Source organism: Solanum verrucosum, unplaced genomic scaffold (genome assembly GCF_900185275.1).
Source record: "Solanum verrucosum unplaced genomic scaffold, falcon-dt-bn FXZP01000117.1, whole genome shotgun sequence".
Classification (NCBI taxonomy): domain Eukaryota; kingdom Viridiplantae; phylum Streptophyta; class Magnoliopsida; order Solanales; family Solanaceae; genus Solanum; species Solanum verrucosum.
The window spans coordinates 840,695-861,298 of record NW_026020014.1 but is presented as its reverse complement, the minus strand read 5'-3'; the positions used below and the strand labels follow the sequence as shown (position 1 = coordinate 861,298).

The 20,604-nt window shown below is 32.8% G+C and overlaps 4 protein-coding genes across 4 annotated transcripts; 2 read left to right on the top strand and 2 right to left on the bottom strand.

Annotated features, from left to right (window-relative positions):
• Positions 1-5,594: 5,594 nt before the first annotated feature.
• On the top strand, positions 5,595-6,563 carry LOC125820647 (uncharacterized protein in LEU2 3'region-like). The gene is made up of 2 exons (XM_049500061.1): positions 5,595-5,999; positions 6,089-6,563. Exons 1-2 carry the CDS (start codon positions 5,737-5,739, stop codon positions 6,375-6,377), a joined length of 552 nt encoding a protein of 183 aa, XP_049356018.1. The 5' UTR covers positions 5,595-5,736; the 3' UTR covers positions 6,378-6,563.
• Positions 6,564-6,682: 119 nt separating this feature from the next.
• On the bottom strand, positions 6,683-9,288 carry LOC125820714 (uncharacterized). Its single transcript, XM_049500137.1, has 3 exons — positions 9,201-9,288; positions 6,968-8,796; positions 6,683-6,874 (listed from the first exon to the last, which is right to left on the bottom strand). The coding sequence occupies exons 1-3, from the start codon at positions 9,286-9,288 to the stop codon at positions 6,779-6,781; spliced, it is 2,013 nt and encodes a 670-aa protein (XP_049356094.1). The 3' UTR covers positions 6,683-6,778.
• A 2,165-nt stretch (positions 9,289-11,453) lies between these two features.
• On the top strand, positions 11,454-16,797 carry LOC125820653 (hexokinase-1). Its single transcript, XM_049500068.1, has 9 exons — positions 11,454-11,889; positions 12,931-13,081; positions 13,168-13,350; positions 14,038-14,112; positions 14,255-14,410; positions 14,503-14,601; positions 14,700-14,830; positions 15,521-15,602; positions 16,238-16,797. Exons 1-9 carry the CDS (start codon positions 11,618-11,620, stop codon positions 16,580-16,582), a joined length of 1,494 nt encoding a protein of 497 aa, XP_049356025.1. The 5' UTR covers positions 11,454-11,617; the 3' UTR covers positions 16,583-16,797.
• A 345-nt stretch (positions 16,798-17,142) lies between these two features.
• LOC125820813 (auxin-responsive protein IAA26-like) lies at positions 17,143-19,848 on the bottom strand. The gene is made up of 6 exons (XM_049500250.1): positions 19,827-19,848; positions 19,357-19,735; positions 18,189-18,463; positions 17,895-18,042; positions 17,456-17,520; positions 17,143-17,358 (listed from the first exon to the last, which is right to left on the bottom strand). Exons 2-6 carry the CDS (start codon positions 19,695-19,697, stop codon positions 17,336-17,338), a joined length of 852 nt encoding a protein of 283 aa, XP_049356207.1. The 5' UTR covers positions 19,698-19,735; positions 19,827-19,848; the 3' UTR covers positions 17,143-17,335.
• Between the last annotated feature and the right edge of the window lie 756 nt (positions 19,849-20,604).

Sequence of the window (20,604 nt, the reverse complement as noted above, 5' to 3'; positions counted from 1 at the left end):
GAGTGAATATAGGCAAAAATTGAGGCAGGTGAATTTATAATTTTTCATAAAACTAACTAGATATTATATGTATATATATTGTAAATTTAATATGATATCATTTGCTATTTAATTGGCTTACTAAGAAACATAATAAGCATATAGTTTTATTGGCCTCCTAAGAAAAATAAATATGCACAAGAACATGTATATTGAAATGCGAAAATTAATAATAAAAAAAGACAAAAGTATTCATTTTCTAAATAACTAATTTAATCTACAATAATATAACAGATTAATTTTATTTTTTATAGCTAGTTATATAAGCCAAACTGGAGGGGGGGCGTGCTTGAAACGTGAAACTGACCAAACCATGCTGCTTACTTAGCTTGTTAATTCTTGCGTCATTTTTATTAAGATGTGTATTTATAATAAGTAATTCACGATTTGCAATTTGTTGCTTACGCTTTGCTCTATGCTATCGACAAAATTATTTAAGTAGGTACAATATGCAGATCTGAATGAAACAAAAGCTGTACATTTTGTTTAATATATAGGCACAGTGAGTAGCAACAAAGAAATAAAACACATCATACAAAAGGACAGTCAATCACGCTACATAAATAATGAGTGTGAAGAAATAGAAAATAATGTGATAAGAGGGTAGTTGTTCTCCGTAAAAACATAGTAAATGATTCTTTAGAAATTCATCATGGTGTGACAAATTAAGGTCCTCCATAAAAAATAAAAAGATCATCGATTCTTATATTCTAAATTGAACAATCAAATGACTTACACTAACACATGAAAAATTATGATCCTCGTAAGCAAACCATATATATGACGAAAAAATAATAGAGATAGCTAGCATATCTAAATTACATCAAAAAATAAAAATCGTCTTTGATTAAGGGAGAATCGATCTAACTAACAAAAGAGAAAAAGAGAAGAGAATAAACGAGAATGTACAATGTGAAATGGACATTGTATCGAGCAGGAGAAGATCAATCTGAGCCCAAAGCCCATCATGACAGGCCCATTTTGAAAATAAGCTAGTCATCCACGTAATACTGCCCCAACAATTTCCCCCTCACAATTCTTTTTTTTTTTTCATCTGTTATTCAGGTACGACTTATTTGAATTTGTATCAAAAAGATTTTCTAAATTTGGATAATATTAAGGTCTATTTCATTCGTAGGATCAAATATAAGACTTATTAAAATTGAATTTTTTTTTAATCATGTTACTACAATCTTTGATAGTCATTATTTCGTCTTCGAATCACTGTTCACACTATTATTATTTTCAAAATTGGATGATACTTATGTTTCGAAGCATAATTTTATTTAGCATGAAATTTGTAAAAAAAAATGAAATTCATAGTTTTTAATATGTTATAAAATTTTGTACTTGTAAAAGAATGAAGAAAGTTTTAAATTAAATTATTTTTATAACTATAAAAGCGATATTATTTTTAAACAAATTAAAATAGAATGAGGTATATATTAATTGGATGTTCTAGCAGGAAAAGTTTTCTCAAACTGATTTTGAATAACTTTTTATTGAATCAATAATTTATCAAAAATAATATTTCTATTTCAAAAAATAAAAATAAGATAAGATTTATGTACTCTACTCTACTGAAACTTCACGGTTATAATTACACCGTATTGTTGTTTGTTCAGACACGTGCCTTCAACGTGATTAAACATAGGCCCTTCACGTTGTATGTTATTTCTTTCCTATCATTAATTAATTGTAATTGTTCCTTGCAGAGGCTGCAACTCATGTGGTGCTAACAATATAGAAAAATCATTGGTTACATCGTTTTCGTTTTGATTAGACAAAAAAGTTTTGTGGTCTATGATAACTCTAGCCAATTGGACTCATCCATTAATGTACCTTTACACCCCATCTTAAAACTTCTTTTTAAGGATAATATTTTAGCTTTACACGATAGAAATAAGGTTGGTCGAGTTACACTGATATATATGTTATTGTTATAATATTTTAGTTTCTCTTCTAATTAGAGAGGAATTTAAAAAAAGAAAAGAAAAAGGAAAGGGCTCTAGTACCAGGGGCAGAGGCACATGTAAGTCAGGGTAGTCCAATTTGGATACCCTTTGTCGGAAATCTTAAATAACATATTTTGGACGCACTTGACATAAAGAAACGCTTTTGTAGCCTAGTGATTTCAGGTCCCTTTAGTAGGTTTCATACACCTTGAATGAGTGAGTGCTCACTACTAATTCTTGGCTCTGCCACTGTCTAGTACTATTTGAAATTATTTAACTTTTGATGTAATATTACTTTGGTATGGTTGAGAAAATGGTTTTATTTTTATTCTTAATCCGCAATGGAATTCCAGCCACAAGATAATTTTCAATAATAATCAAGTTGAGAAAAGTGTTGAATATTATTTGAATTTGAAAATATGTATTTTTATGAATATAGTAGGGAGAAATAGGGATATAACATTCTGAAAATACTACTATATGATTGAAAAGTTTAATTTCTAGAAAAAGTAGAATGTCATGTTGACACAAGCCAAACAAAGTTGACTAGACAATTTGAAACCGAGTTATTTGTAGCTTCTATCTTCTTTCATTTGATTTGATCAAATCTTTCTAGATTTCTAGCGACTATTTAACAACCTCTCAACAAGTCCAATTATTTAGATCTCTTTTTTTAACAAACTCAACATGATAATAATAAGTTATTTTATGATTGTGCTTCTAGTTATTTCCCTTTTATTTGCGTTACGTGGTTATCGTATCCAAAACAAAAGGCTAAGGGAAAAAAGCTTTTTTCTTTAAAAATTATGTTTCTCGAATAATCACAAAGTTTTATAAAATAAAACAACTAAAAGATGGTTCGAATATTAGGAATGAGAAGCTTCAATAGAGAGAAAAATGGGTTCGATGCGGGCATCTAATCCGGGAGAACAACTCTTTCTTATGCATAGCTGCTCAATTCATCACTTATCATTCCACCGTCCTATAATTCATAAAGAGTGGGGATATATAATAGAATAAGTTGCGATATGAAATTGCGATTTTAAATTAATATTTGAGTATGTGATTTAGGATTATGATTTAGATTTAACGTTTTAAAATTTTTAAAATACATAATTTTAAATTTTAAATTATTATTATTATTTTTTAAAATATAAAAAGTGACCTATAAATTTATATTTTGTAAAAAGAAGAGTTATATTCAGTGTAAAGAGATGTTGAATTTATAGTAAATATTTATTAATAAAAAAATATAAAAATATTTAATTTATCAATGAGAAACTTTAGATAATCTGATACCTTATTTATAAACTTGCTCATTTGAATTTTTTTTATCAATTTTCACAACTTGTGAAATTTTTATAATATAAAAGAAAAAAAACATAATTTAACAAATTTAAATACCATAGTTAAATAAAATGTAATTTTATATCAATTTAATTTCATGAAACGGACGTAATATAAAGAAAAGAAAAAAACAAAAAGATTGATGGATAACAGGATAAGAAGGTCCATCGTAGCGAAGTTGTGTTGATGTATTTTCGAATAGACCTAAGTCTTATCTCTTATCTCTCTATATGTACTTTTTCATAACTTGATTTGATTCAATTTTATTATAATCAAATTAATTTGAACGGTTCAATTTTATCGATTTTTTATTTTAGTTTTTATCTCATAACTATTATTTTAAATTAGAGTTATAGATTAAATATTACATGATAGAAGTACTTTTTCAAGGATGCCCACGTTCAAACATAATCAAATAATAATAATTATTGACACTCTCAAATTCAAAGAAAATATATATACAAAGTTAATATATTTTGAAATATGAATATAATTTTTTTTTCACCTTTCAACAACACTTGATAACTAAAATGATGCATGCTGAATTAAGCATTATATAAAATATAATATATATAAAAATAAATGCCCTATAAAGTTTTATTAAATGTCATACCCAATAAAAGAATCACAAATATTTCCTAACATATATTTTTAGAGAAAATTCTATTATTTATAAATATAAATAGTTTTGATTATTTCCCCCTTTTTCCCATTCAATATCAAATCAAGCCTTTTCTTTTTGTCAGTTTGGTTTGAACAGCCCCCCAAGTCTTTTACCACTTTTCTCTTTATTTTCTATGGTATAGAAAATTTTAGAGTCATAACCCAAAAAGAAAAAAAAGAATTAGGAAAAATAGTTGAAACATCATAGGATTCTTAAACAAAGCCCAAAATATTTGACCTTTTCAAATTACAGTAATGTTCCGTATTTGGAGACTAACCAGTACGACTACTTTCACGTTTTTTCTATGAAAAAAAAAAACTATTCTTGACCCCCCTCCAAGAACGGAGCTAGGTGGAGTTCGTAGGTTTCGACGAATTTATTAACTTTCTGTATTTATATTAAAAAATTAAATAAATAGATATGTATATTAATTTGTGATTTTCTAACAAAAATGATTGATAACTCAATTGTAAAGATGAGCAATGAAAATATTTTTCACACTAGTGTTGTGGGATCGAACTCCATTATCAATATTACTTGATACCATTAGAGTATATATATATTTTGATGATACCAACGATAAAAAAAAATAGTGATTCAGTGAATAGAATAAGTAGACAATTGAATAATTAGTTTGAGTCGTGAGTCTAATCAAGATAAATACATTTGATTGAATCCACTTTAAATTAAAGCTAATCAAGATAAATATATTGAATTGTGTCCGGAAAACAGATTTTAAAAAAGCAAATGGATTTTTGTTGATATGTTTTTCTCCAATCCTAAATCTTGAGGGTGTTTCAAAAAATTTGAAAAGGATAAAGTAGGTAGAAAAAGTGGTATGCAAGAATGGCCCCCATGTCTCCTAGTCAATGATTTTATCTACAACTTGCTTCTTATCATAAAAAACACAAGTAAAAATAAAAAAGAATATTCTTTTATTTTATTTTTTATTTTAATATTTGTGGACTTAGCTGGTGACTCAGATACTGGTGGCTAATATATATCATAATATTAATTTCATAGTCATAGAGCTTATCCTCTTTTTCTTAACTTAGTGCAATTTTAAAGTCAAGACATTTATTTCAAACCATACGACAAGATAATATCGAATCTCTGGATAAGCCCTACTTATATTTTTTTCATTCGTTCAATTAAATATTGTTATCTTAAATCAAGAATTTCTCTATTATCACAATAATGTATCATTTCTTGCCGTGTTATCTACTTCATTTTTTGACACGTGTATAATACCAAATTATAAATTGGAATGAATTCAATAACTTTTCTCTAAAATCTTGTATTTATATAAGAGAAAATCATTACATATATGCAAAATATTTATTTCAAAGTTAAACGTGTTATATGTTTGATGAAAAATTCAAAATTCATAAATTTCAAATTTTAGCTCAGTGTAACGATCGTGTGGTTGTTTGACAAGTGTCGGTAATAGTTGGGGGTGTGACGCAAGTTTCTGTGTTCTTAGCTGTCATAAAGTCCTAAAAAGTAAATGTTTAATTTATATCCACACATTATCTTCTTGTACATATATATATATATATAAATATAAATGCCTTCCTAGAAATGACAAACAATCCCATGTTTTGTATTGTATGTGCCTATAAAAGATAAAGACTAAAGCTTTTTGCTAACTCACACATTGTTATTATTATCTATTTATCTCATCTTTAAATCTGTTTATTCAATTTCAAGAATCAAGAAAATTTGAATCATATGGAGAAGATTAATCAAGATGAGCATCAATTATGGATGATAGATGAAGGACATGAATTAGATCATGGTGAAATTTGTGATAATATGAGCCATTCATCTTCATCATCAATTTCATCATCCATTGGTGAAGGATCATCAAACATCTCTAATGGATCTTGTTGTTCATCTTCACTTGATACAACAGATGATGCATCTTCATCACCCTCTTCTGATGATGGAGCTTTGTATGACTTATCATCCCTCATGTCACAACTACCAATCAAGTAAGTATGACTAAAAAGAATGAATCTTGTTATAATAATAATAATGAGAGTGAAAAGCTTATACCTTTTTTGATGTTTATGAATTGCAGGAGGGGATTATCTAAGTTTTATGAAGGGAAATCACAGTCTTTTACATCTTTGTCAAGAGTGACAAGTTTAGAAGATCTTGCTAAGAAAGAATCACCATACAGAAGAAAAATGAAGTCTTGTAAGAGCTATGGTGCTGGATTGGATTCTTATAAATCATATACTCTTCCTAAGGCAACTATATTGAAGAAAGCTTCTAGAAGCTCATCATTTTCAGCATCTTTTACTAATGGAAAGGCAAGTTTTATCAGCAGGAGCAGACCCCCTCTAATTCCTGTGCAAGAGATGTAGTGTGTAGTACAGAGAAAAGAGAAAATAAGGAGAGTGTAGTATTTATTCAAACAGAAAGAGAGATTTAGCTAGAGAGTGAGAAAGAGTTGTGTTGTATACTTCAATTTTGGATATATTATTTGCCCTTGAAAACTTCAATTCTGTTTAATTGCTCTGCAGATATTTGGATGCATTGATCTTTATCTCTCTTAGCTTGCAAAATATTCATAGAAGATAAGTGAATTCTCCATTGAAAGTTTAAGATCATCATTTCCTACAAGTTACAACTCTAATGCTTTTGCACTTTGCACTTGATACATTAATTCCTAGAATTTGATCTGTAAGAAGATCAAAGAATATGAAACAACAGAGATGCTGTTTCCACTAAAACAAACGAAAAACTCCTACAGTAAATAATTCATTCAAGGGGACATGCCAATACGATCTCGAATTCGACTTGATCTCCTAACTGGGGTTGTCAACATCACCTTCTTGATCTCTTCTCCATCTTTCTCCACCTGTTTTTACAAGTAAAATAGTTAAAGATTGAAGCTTTAATCTAAATACAAGAAAGGTCTACATAAAGATTTAACTTGAACTTTGCAGCATACCTTTTTCTTCAAGATCTTGTTTTCAGCTGTGAAGCTTCCATATGATGGAGAATCTGTTGGTTGAGCAGGAGGTAAAACAACACCTTTAGATATATTAGTGTTGCTACCTTCTGCTTCAATCATGTTGTTTTTCCTAACACAGCTTCTAAGGGAGCTGCTGACTTCTCCAACCATCATTTCACCTAGTAGTTCAATCTTTGGTGCACTGAAGTGGCTGATTTCTTTCGATGCTTCTTTCGTTGGTCCACACAAAGATGAAGCTTGTGTAATGGATCCAATGGCAGGTGTACTCTCAAGGTGAGAGTTCCTGCGATTTTCGGAGGGATAATTCACTGGTTCTTGTAAAGATGAAACCTTTACAGAAGTTTCAGTTTTCTTCTCTAAGAGTTCTCCTTCAACACTAGCAATAGCTGAGTTGTTGAGTATTTCAGCTTGAGGAGTTTCGATAGAAGCATTTGGTTTCCTTGTAACATAGATGATAGCCATAGAGGCAACCAAAAGCGCTGAAGCTGCTGAAACTCCAACGATGACAATTACAGCGTTACTGAGTCCATTTTCTTTGCCTTCAGCATTCTCTGACTCTATTTCAGTGTCAAGATTGCTGATTTCAAGTTCTGTTTCAATTTCTTCAGTTCCTTCTGGTACTATCTCCGGTATTTCTACTTCTCCAGTTTGTTCCTGTGAGGTTTTTTCGACCTGCTCAACGTTGTTGTCAACTTCTGCTAGCTCAAATTTGGAGCTTGAAATGTCATCAAGCAATACTTCAAGGTTCTCTTGTAGCTGCTGCTCATCAAAACCACCAACTTCTTCCTCATCCACTTCATTGGAAATAGTAACTTCATCAGCAGCTGTTGACATGGTTTCCTCCTCTTCATCACCATGTACAACACTACAAGTAACTTCGACCTCCGTGTTGTCCTGATCAATATCAATATCCGCACTCAGTCCTTCCTGTGACTCAGTTGTTTCCTCCATTTCAGCACTTCCCACTTCCAACAACTCCACAGTATCTTCAACAATTTCGACTGCCTTAAGTTCATCATTAGTTTCTCTTTGACTCAATTCCAGAAAACCACTTTGAAAATACTCTGGCTGATCCACATATGCGCTCTCACTCCCGTAAATTTCATAGAAAACAGCTTCAAAGATGTTCTTCCGAATCACAACACCAGAACCTGAACTCACCACAGAGTCCATGGATGATAAATTTGAGCCTGACAGAAAGAAAACAACCAATAAAAGCAGAATCTTGAAGACCCCTTTCAAACTCCATTCCCGGTCCACATCCTCTTCCATTTCTTCTTCATCATCCTCAACACTATCCTCCACCACATCTTCATCATTCTCCGGCTCCAGGTTATGTTTTTCAGGAAGATTTAAGGGATCTTGAGTTTGCTGCAATGACACTTGATCATCATCAGATTTCTGGGGATCAAGAAAGGTCCCACGACGCCTATTTGGCTGGTAACGGAGATACTTCGGTCTAGGGCCGAGGTCATTAGTAAGAGGGTCATATGGCTTATATGAGGAATCAACAACAGAGTTGTTTTCTTGATCATTCTCAGATTCAGAGGCATAACTGTAGGAAGCAATAGGTAATTTTCCAGAACGATGTGAGGTCGAATTTAGGGAACTGGTCTTAGACCCAACATTTGAGGCTTTGTGAGGAAATGTTTCACAGGTGGTGGAAAGTTCGTTTCTTTCTGCCAAAATTTTCTTCCTAATTGGAATTGAAGCTTTGGAAGCTGCAGATATGGTGGGTGACATGAAATTCTTAGTCATGGGTTTCTGGTTAAGTGGTTGCTCATTTTCATTCGATTCTCTTGACCCTGTTAGTAGAAAAAAAGACATTTATATCAACAAAATAATACAATTTGTGATGAATACCTTTCACAGTAATCATGTAAAGAAATATGGAACTTTAATCAAGATTGCCCAAGTACATATAAGTATTCTGAATCCATTTCCAAACAAATATGGAACTTTATTCCTGTCTAATACCCCATTCACGCCATAACCGGCTCCGATAGCATGTAAAGATATGACATCTTGGTTTAACTCAATCCAAAAACTATTTCACAAAAGATGGATTGTCTAAATTTACATAAGCGGACCGATAGTTCATTCTCCAACTAATGTGGGACTTTAATTCAATCTAAGGGTTTTCAAGAACCCAATTTATGGGTGAGGTCAATTAGTGTAAATATTCATGATTAAGGAAATAGCAACATACCAGAAAGCGAACGATCTGGAACTGCAGAAGACGTAGGAGAACTCAATAATGGAGTCCTTTTCGGTGGCGGCGTAGCACCCATATCCATGGCAGAGTCACACAAAGAAATCAAATATCAATTTCTTCTGATTTGAGAAAATTGCTGTTTACTTTCTTTATTTTGCCTCTCTCTTTCACTTTTTCCTTTTTTTGAAAAGTTTTGGTATATATGAACGTTGAACAGTCAGGGAGAGAGTAACGAAAGGAATGAAGAAGATGACCGTTAGAATAGTAGGTAGCCATTTTTAAATCTGAAATTTCAGAAATATGACCGTTGGAGCATGTGGGCTGTCAGCGAGATTTCGTATAACTTACGAAAATTTCACATTCAGTGGCCCACTCCTTTTAGATATGCAACCGAGTTGGGCTTTTGTGTAGATAGTAGTTTGGGCCAATATTCACTTTTGGGCTGAAAGGCAACTTCAATTGCGTAACCTCGTGATTAGTAGAGTCGTTGAAAACTGTGAGATCTCAAGTTAAAATCTAGCATAATAAAAAAATATGAGCTAATTTATTTTCATATGTTTTAATTTTTGGTGAACAGTCTTGTAAATGTATTGGTAGGAGGTATAGTAATCCTGTGGAATCAATCGAGGTAAATGCAGTAGCGGAGCTAAAGTAAATGTTATCGATTGGATCGAACGTAGTAACTTTGATTTAAAATCAATAGCACGATCGCATGCCGTGAAAAAATGGCAATGGAAGGGTCAACGATTGTATTCATTCAAGTTGTGTGAGGTCAAAGTAAAAGGTTTAAAAGTCTAAACCTCTTGCTTTGGTAATGTGTTGGTCAAAATAGTTGAGAGGCTCTTTCGTTTATTATTTTTATTTTTCTAATACTGAAAAAGTAAGGTCAAAGAAAATGAGAATTTAATAATATTAGAATTTATGCACCTAATTTCTACTTTGATCAACTGGCCTAAGAAAAGGTCTCTAATCTGGTGTATCCCACTCATATATTTCCTTTATAGGTGAATACATCATCACCTCGATTCATTTCTACGTTGCCTTTTTTATTACTACTTATTTTTAATAAATTGGAATAATAAATAAGAGATTAAAGTATTTTTAATGATCTTTTTTTAAATAATAATATTTTTTCTAGAATCATAAGTGTATGGTTCGAAATTTGGTGATAATGAATCAGTGATCGTTTTCTATTATTATACTATCTGAATTTATAACGTTAGTTTAAACCTTCATATCAAGCATTGATGTATTCTTACTACCAGCTCAAAAATTGATATATTTGTAGAATTCGTTTTGTAAAAATACAAGGAATGATTGGAAAAAGTCATATATTAATAGGAAAAATTACAATCAAATAAGTATCTTTTAAACATCTAATTTAGAAATAGTGATACTTCAAACATGTCAATAAATTAATGATCGACAGATATATTTTTTTTAAGTTTTCTATATTAATAAAATGTACACAACTCAAGCAAATAAATATCTAAAATATAAAAGTTAGCAACAAAGAAAGATATATATATGATGTGATATTTCTTCTATAACCCTAACCATCAGAACAAACGTGGGGGAGAAGGACGTTTTTGGCTGTCTGCTCTTACATCAACATCCCACAAAATATAAATCTTGGGGAAAAAATAAAATTTGTTGATAAATAGGTACAAATTTGTTGTTCTCCACAATATATAATTAAAAAAGTATAAAGATTTCATTTAGAAAATAGGTTAGCTGTTCCTACTTCTTTTGGTTTCGAATAATTCTAGGGGTACTATTTTACTTACGTGTCGAAATCTAATAAATACATTAAACATGGCATATGATAAAATAAATATATAAATCTCAAATAGTTTCTTATATTTAAGGGTTATAATCTTATCAAGTATTCGTAAAATTTCTCTCGATCCGTTTCCCTTAATTAATTACTTAACCAAATCAAATCTACATTAAAGAAATCTAACACTAAAAATAAATACTAAAAGCCTGTTTGAATTGACCTATTTTTATTTTTTTTGTGATCCCTGGAATAATGCAATTCATTTATCATAGAAGAATATTTTTTTCTGTTTTCTTTTTTTACCAACTACCAAACATAAGTAAGACTTTATTTTTTGTCATTTTCTGTTTTAATATTAACTCTCATTCAAAGCAAAATTATGAAAATCTAAATTTGTAATAAATAGAGAGCAAATATATCCTAATCCAGTCTACAAATTAACCTTAAATTTCCCCCTTTTTTCTCATTGAATTACTGAACTCTCCTTTGATCCGATCTCCTTCTTAACCAACAGAGACACCCTCTCTGTAATTTTCATTATTTCTCCTTAAAAAACACAAATTTTTACTTTACTGATTTCATTTTTTCTCAGTGGACCAACTTTTTGCCAACCTCAAATTCCGGCAAAAAAATGAAGAAAGTGACGGTGGGAGCCGCCGTGGTTGGTGCAGCTGCGGTGTGTGCAGTGGCGGCGTTAATAGTGAACCACCGGATGCGGAAATCTAGTAAATGGGGTCGTGCTATGGCTATTCTTCGTGAATTTGAGGAAAAGTGTAAGACTCAAGATGCAAAGCTTAAGCAAGTTGCTGATGCTATGACTGTTGAGATGCACGCCGGACTTGCTTCTGAAGGCGGCAGCAAGCTCAAGATGCTTATCACCTATGTCGATAATCTCCCAACTGGGTTAGTCTTCTTTTTTAAGCATTGCTTGTATGGATTGAAATCTAGCAGTGATGATTTGTCGTTATTGATGGGTGTCATCAATTCATTGGTAGAAAGGAAAAAAATGATCTTTTTAGTAGAAATCTGAATCTTTCTTTGTTTTGATTTTTCAAAATGGTCACTGAACTAATAGTTATTATATGGAAAAGTCGCATTTCTTTGTTGATTTCAGTTTTTTTCATCAAAAAAAGTGACTTTGTAAGATAATAATTGTAAGTTGAGTTTCAAAATTGAAGCTTAGATGCTCTACGGTTCAGCTGTTATAGATTTGGCTACGGGGGTTTTTTGGGGACGTTAGCTGTGTGGAACCTGATTTGTCAAGGTTAAATATGCTTAGTCGAATATTTAAAGGATCAAAAGCTACTTTCCCTAAAAAAAAATTTAATTGTCTAGAATGATCTCAGATTAAGAATTCATAATCTCTAGTTAATCGGGACAAGCTGAGGAGAGTACGAATGAGCTAAAAAATCAGTCTTTCTCAATGTTGGTTCTGTTTTATATGCAAGTGTTGGGGAGTATTTAGATATCATTTCCATGAAGTTGAGAAATTGGGAATTCTACTTTGATACTTGTATTTTCTTGTTTTCTACTGCTCTGCATGTCCTCTTTGTTTTATTAAGCTATTCATTGATGTACCTAAGAGAAACTTTATTGGCGGTAACTGAATTTTTCTCACCAGTATAAAGTTACTCCTCAAATTCCCCTGATGTCCCCTGGACATATCCTGAGTTGAAATTGATGTGCTGAGCATTGTCATTCCAATATGCGATTGACGTAAAATTTCTTTGCATTGGTTATGATGTGTGATTTGCAGCCATTGTTTCTATCCAGAATGTCAGTATTATGGTGCTCTTTTAAACTGCCAAAAGAGTGTACAGCCAAGTGTGTTGTCAATCATATTTATTCGAGTGATTTGAAGTATTCTGTATGGTGGCTGGTCTAAGCCCATTATGAACTGAGGATATGCTAAATGTTTGTTCCATCAATACCCTTTTAATTTAGTGATGAAGCTGGCGTCTTTTATGCATTGGATCTTGGTGGAACAAATTTTCGAGTATTGCGAGTGCAATTGGGTGGAAAAGATGGTGGTATTATTCATCAAGAATTTGCTGAGGCATCAATTCCTCCAAGTTTGATGGTTGGGACTTCAGATGTAAGTACTTGACCTGTTGAGATGTTGTAGCCTGCCATATTCTTCTACTTTGTTTCTTTTGAACTCTAAAGTTGACATGATTTCAGGCACTTTTTGATTATATTGCGGCTGAGCTTGCAAAATTTGTTGCTGCGGAAGAGGAAAAATTTCATCAACCTCCTGGTAAGCAGAGAGAACTAGGTTTCACCTTCTCATTCCCAGTAATGCAGACTTCAATCAACTCTGGGACTATTATGCGGTGGACAAAAGGCTTCTCTATTGATGATGCGGTATGCATTGTCATTGCTACTTTGTGTTTCCTGTTTATTGTAGTTCCTTGTAATTCTAGCCATCCACTCTCTGCAGCTTGTTTGTGTTCTTTCCAATTTGATTTCAGATTATTTTCTACTAGTTCTGAAGATTACATATAGAGTGAACGGTTTGGTTATACTGGTACTGAAACAGCCTGCTGATTTATATTTCAAAATGTGTTTGGCCTAGATGCTAAAATATGTTTGGCCTGAAAGAATACTTTGATAGTAGATATTTTAAGATTTCATCAGCATATATGGAAGCGGTGTTATTAAAGGTGCAGATAAGTGCTAAATGTTAGGTGCAACCTAAGTTTGGTGCTTCTCTTTGTAGATGGTTTCGATACAAGTACAATTAAGTTTTGTATAAGAAACTAGTCACTAAATCTAGATGAGAAGTAAAACTGCATCACTCCATCTGAATCAGAAAGTTCAAAACATATGGTTTTTCTCATTTCATGTTTCACTTGACTGCAATTTATCCAGTTCCATAGCATTATCTTTTGTGCTTGTACTTATTTTTTATTGTATTACTTAAACACAAACACACACACTAAATATATTTTATTTAATCATATGTGCCTTTCATTGCTAAAATGGGAACTTGAAATGTCCTTTGCGTAAAAGTCCAATGGATCTAAGTTTGTGCTAGTTGCTTGGACATAGGTTTGCCAAGATGTTGTTGGAGAACTCACAAAAGCTATGAAAAGAAAAGGTGTCGATATGCGGGTCTCAGCTCTGGTGAGTTTATCTGGTGCTGCAGAATATTATTCCATTTAAGAGTGTATGAGGGAAAAAGATACTGATAGAAGTACTTAACAGAAAACATGTTAAGTACTGTTTAGTTGTAAAATATTGATTTTGATTAATGTTTTAATGAAAGGTGAATGATACTGTTGGAACATTAGCTGGTGGTAAATATACGCAAAAGGATGTAGCTGTTGCTGTTATCTTAGGTACAGGGACCAATGCAGCTTATGTGGAGCGGGTGCAGGCAATTCCAAAGTGGCATGGTCCTGTGCCAAAATCTGGTGAAATGGTTGGGATCTTTCAGTAGCTTTTGATCTGCTTTTCTCTCTCACTCTCTGACACTGTTGATAGTTGCTAAATGCATCCTGTGTTTCTTTCTAGGTTATCAATATGGAATGGGGTAATTTTAGGTCATCCCATCTGCCCTTGACGGAGTATGATCATGCGTTGGATAACGAGAGTTTAAATCCTGGTGAACAGGTGCTTGTTTGTCTATTTTTATAACTTCTTGTTGTAGACCTGCTTTATGTTGTGATTACTTAGATGCACATGAGGAATATTTCCATTCATCCTAACAGATATTTGAGAAGATGACTTCTGGCATGTACTTGGGAGAAATTTTACGCAGAGTTCTACTCAAGGTGGCTGAAGAAGCTGGCGTTTTTGGTGATGAGGTCCCTCCAAAGCTCAAGGATTCATTTGTGTTAAGGTACTACTTTGTAACTTCAGAATTGCTGATGAATAATCTTATAATGCAAAATTGCTTTATTAACCACCTAAAAAGCGCATCCAAGTGTGGCTTAGTGGTCAATAAAGTGGGTTAAGAACCATGAAGTTTCAGGTTCAAATCCTAACAGAGTGAAAAACATTAGTTGATCCCTTCCATCTGTCCAAGCCTTTGTGGAATGCAGGTGGGAGGTAGCAAGTATCTTGTGGAATTAGTCGAGGTTCATGCCCAGATACCTCGATTATGAAAAAAAAAACATGAAAAACAATCTTCATTAATTCTATGCCTAGAGCTGAAGGTCTCATATGATCAACAAGCGTTGGAAAATCCCTTTTCACCTCTCTAATGGGCTATTGGCTTAAATGTTGAACTTGTTGCAATTAGATGAAAATCTCACAAGTCAATATCAATTTCTCTCTGCAACATGTCTAGATAATAATGAGTAAAGAGTGGAACATGGGCAGATTTAAGTTTCGAGGAAGCATATTTATTTACATCTGTTTCTGGATGATCAATCAGTACTAAATAATGAGATGGTATTTGCATTTGGAAATACTTCATGTAATTGAATTTTAGTTTCTAATTCACTTGCATCACATGGTATTTGTCTTTTGTTGTCCATTTATCCACGTTCAAACAGCACCTCTGATAAAAATGTTAAACAATATGCAGGACACCTGATATGTCTGCTATGCATCATGACACATCCTCTGATCTGAAAGTGGTTGGTGAAAAGCTGAAGGATATTTTAGAGGTAAATATTGTTGCCTTTCGACTGTTACCAAGAAAAGAAATGTTGCTATTCATTTATGTCTTTACACTGTAGAAAATAAAACAAGGGCCTCTTTTTGGTTTCCTCATTGCCTATGGGTACAACATATGACATCTTTCCTTGTAGAGTAACTTTCAGGAGAGTAGACGGTGAACAATATTACCTCTTCAATTCTGTCACTCTTTAAAACAAAGACTGAAAAAGTTAGAACAACAACACAACGACATACACAGTGTATGCAGCCTTACCCTACCTTGTGAAGGTTGAGAGGCAGTTTCCGATGGACCCAAAAACTGGATAATTTCCTCTTGCTGTGAGCAAATCCTGAAGAAGTATCCCTGTATCAGATAGTGATGAATAAATGGAAAATTTTGCTGGCAGTACATTGCAAGGTTTTAGCCCCTAAAGATGGCACACCACACAATAAATCGATATACGTATACATCAAAATTATTCGACAAAAGTGCCTAAATGATAATCAAATAGAATAACTGCTGGAAAAAGTGATTGAAGTTGTTGACATTTTTTTTCCATCAACAGTAGTATCTTTACTTCTTGATAATTGATACACACATCAACAAACATGAATTCACACTATTTTTTCTTCTGCCATTTAGATATCTAATACCTCCTTGAAGACAAGGAAATTAGTGGTTGAGCTGTGCAATATCGTTGCAACACGTGGGGCAAGACTTGCAGCTGCAGGGGTATTGGGCATCTTGAAAAAGATGGGAAGAGATACGCCTAAGCAGGGTGGTTCAGAAAGGACGGTTATAGCCATGGATGGCGGGTTGTATGAGCACTATACAGAATATAGAATGTGTTTAGAGAACTCTTTGAAGGACTTGCTCGGAGAGGAATTGGCAACGAGCATCGTTTTTGTGCACTCCAATGATGGTTCTGGCATTGGTGCTGCTCTTCTTGCTGCCTCTCATTCAATGTACCTTGAAGATCAAGCTTAGGAGAGTGATCAAATCCATATCTTGCTAGAGGGGACTACCTTTAGACTCTATATTTTGCTCCAAGTGTTTTCGGTATTTTCTCTCCTTTATTGTACCATCAAATGAAATTAATAATATCCCCAGCAGATACTTTTAACTTTTATCTCCAGGAGAGTTTTCCTAGAAGTGCTTTCAAGCACAGAATTTTCATGGATAAAGATCCTTTTACTACCTGACTGGATAATCTTCAATCATTTACTGAAAACATACAGAATTTTCATAGTTTAATTTTAAAATTTATCATTTTTCTTTGCGACAGTCCTTTAAGTTATGTGTGTACCTCGACGGAATTCATCTGGTAAACATATACGCCCATAACTTTACCCACAAAACCAAGAAACTTGCTATTATCGACTATACTGAAATTATTTGTTGTTATAATAGACGAAACTTGCAGTGGGTTAATTGAAATGGTTTTGCAAAATTGTGAAACTATGCTTCTACTCAACTGGTGATCCTCATGAGAGAACAGTTTAGGTTTTAATTTGTTACACAATTAGAAACTGTAGCACAAACAATCATAAGAAAGCAATGATTATTTTGCCTTGCCAAAAACACAAATATTAGCAGCAATATTCATAATTTACATGATATATTTTTTGCTTCTGCAACTACACTTGAACAATTAAAAAAACATCAAATTCCATACAAAACAAGTCACTCTCTTCTCTTAGATATATGTTGACTCTACATCTCGTTAGCTCATTCATATCATTAGGTCAGCTGCTTAGTTGCACCTGAAACAAGCAAATTAAAGTACCAATTTTAGTTCCTAAGTGTTTCATGTGGAGCAAAAGAATTGTAGTATACACAAATCAACAACTTGGAACTCACGAGTAAGTGTAGAGAGGTCGGAGCTTTTCAACACACGCAGCCTTTTCACAGTAGACACAAACATGCTGAAAATGTCAAACGTTAAACCATTAGAACGAACCGACGAAAAATACTACAGGAATGAAATCGTGAAGGCCATTAATCTCCAAATAGTGTGTTGTAACCTTTATTGGTGCACTATGGCAACTCTTGCTTCACACACATGCAACTTTTTTGGCTTATATCTCAGGCAGGCTGACAAAAAACACTAAAACGTACACATAATGAAAAGATTCATTTTTTTGTCCTATGGTACTACTTTAGTTAAGAGAATAAGAATTCTTTGTAAACTATTTCAGACAGACCAAATATAAAGAGAGCATTAAGATATGTGAGAATATTAAATAATTTAAGTGAGAGTATCAGATCCATAGATAGAGAGAAAGCTAAAGATGCTTACTCCCAAGGGACATCCCCAACAAGCATCCTGTCACCTTCATTATCCTCATATACAAGAGTATATTCCCCACTTCCGTCCAATAAACCACTTATCGCTGTCTCCCCGTCTTCCTTCTTCTCATTCCCACCAGTAGATGGATTATTTTGAGCTAATTAACACAGCAGTAAAACAAAGTTAGAATTTTTAAGTTCAAGTAACATGTTTCGCGAACAAACACATAGTAGTATTTAATTAGGTAAGGAAGGGTAAAGGGACGAGCCTATTATCCACGGAAAGAGTAGATAAGGAACTAACCAGCAAGAAGGCCTCTAAAAAGTTGATCAACAGCAAAAGAGAGTTTGTCATAGCTGTCATAAGCTTTGAGATCTACTTTCCTTCCAATAGGAATACCATCCATGTTGATCTTAACAAATAATCCTTTCTGACAAATTTCCATTGGTTTTTTGTTTGCACTCTTATTTGGGACCACATTTTGTGTCTCAGTTACAGATTTCACAGAGCTGCTACTTGCAAGATTCTTCCTAAATGAACGAACTGGAGGCCAACCTACAACTGGTGCTGGTGCAGTCCTATTTTTTTTTTGAAAGAAGCAACAACACAAGTTAGTTGAGAAAACAATATACAATATTAAATTGTCGCCGAAAGCAAAATTTAAGACAGGGCATAACAAGTCATCTTCGTGTTTTGGTTCAAGGGATTAGGTGGATTATCCCGATTCAAATTTTGAGATTAAATTAATCCCATGTTTTTTTTTAAAGTGTTAACTAAAATCAGCATGAGATAAAAGGAGGTTTATAATAGGGATTTTAATCAGGATGTCTTGATTATTTTACACCATCCAGTTAAATTGACCAATATAGACGTAGAATGATAACTTCCTACAACCATAAATTAATTATTTATTTATTTTAATAATTGGGGTGTCCAAGCCAATTTGCGAATTTGAAATTGCAAACACGTGACGTTCAACTCATTTCATTAACTACTAGGTCACACCCTTAGCTGCAACGGATAAATTCTAATAGTCTTTCAAGCAATCACGATATATAACTTGAATCCATGAAACTATGCTAAAATAAGTAACGAATTTCCTGAATTTCGGGTTAATCAAAAGTTGGTGTACACGAAAAGGATATTGTAACAAACAAAAGAAATACGGCTCTATTATGATTCAACAAATTTGCACAATATCATAAAAATAGCTAGGCACGGAATTAGATAAAAAGAACTATATGCTTGAGCTTGACTAGTACAACAAAACAAAATATCATAACTGTAAATGTTATCAATAATAACCTCAAAATATAATAGAAAAATCATGCTTTGCAAAATCACATTACACTAGAGAATAGACAATATTATTACAAAGATGAAACAAAGCATTAGTTGCATGGACCACAGCAGTGAATATCCTCTGTCATAAATTAAAAAAAAGCAAATAAGAGGCAAAAAGCTGAGTTACCTTTTCTGAGCGCTGTTATGCACAGTAGCTGTCTGTGAAAATGCTTTTTTCTTCTCTGTGCTCTGCAAATCTGCTGTTTTGGTGCAAACTGTCTGTGATGATTCCTGTATCATCTGGCTTTGCTTCTGTGCCGTTGATTGAAGCTGAAGAAATGATGAAAATTTTTGGGCATAGTTATCTTTTGAGATGTAACTAAAAGGGAAAAATGTTTCATCCTTTTCACTAGATGACCAATCTCCGTTTGGAGGACCAAGCCTTAACTCAAGTTTTTTCTCCTCAGAATTTCCATGGTTTATTTCTTCTCCTCTTTGCATAACCCATTTTCTTGAATAACCTTCCATTTTTTACTCAACCAACCAACTCTGTTTGATAATTCCACCTTACAAACTTCCTACATAAAAAAAAAACAAAATCTTGATTAATAAACTTTGGGGAAAAAAAGTTATGAAAAGATGATAAACTTGTTGTACCTTGAATCCAGATTGTCTTGAAGAACGAACCCAAAAATGGCTAATACTTTGTGAAGAAAAATTTGTATCTTGTTGGGTAAGAGAGAGTGAGTTTTATAAATTTTATGAGTTTCAAGGGTAAGGCTAGTAAAGGAGTTAATAATGGAGAAGATGTAAATAGAAGGAAGCTAGAAAAGAAGAGGGAGGGTTATGTATATAGATATAGATTATAGGGGTAGAGGAGATTCTCTTCAGTCCCTTAAAACAGCAAAACGGAATTGGAGCATAACGCACGCAACCACTAATATATTTATTTTTGTTGTTTTTTTTGGTTCAATAAGCAAAGCGTGCTAAGCTGACTACCCTTTTTTCACCTTTTTCTACTTTTCTGACTCAACTCTACAGTAAACCTATAACATTATAGACTTATTAACACACTTCCCTATACTTGCTTTTTTACTTAATAATGTATTTATAATGAATAAAAGAATTTTGTAAACATGCACAGAATCAAGAGAAGTGTGAATAGTGGTTGCTTCTAACAATGAAAATGTAAGTTTTTAAACGGTTTATAGTAATGTTTAAGTAAAATAAATTAAGATTAGATAGTGACTTCATCCTTAAATTAGGGAGGTTAAGCCTAATTATTACCAAACCCCGTTTATTCTATATATTGCTAATTATTTTATGAATTTACATGATATGAAGAATTTTTACACTATCCATTGATATATATATATACACACTCTGGGTCATTCTCCGATGAACTAAGTGAATCTTTATTGTTCGTATAAAAATA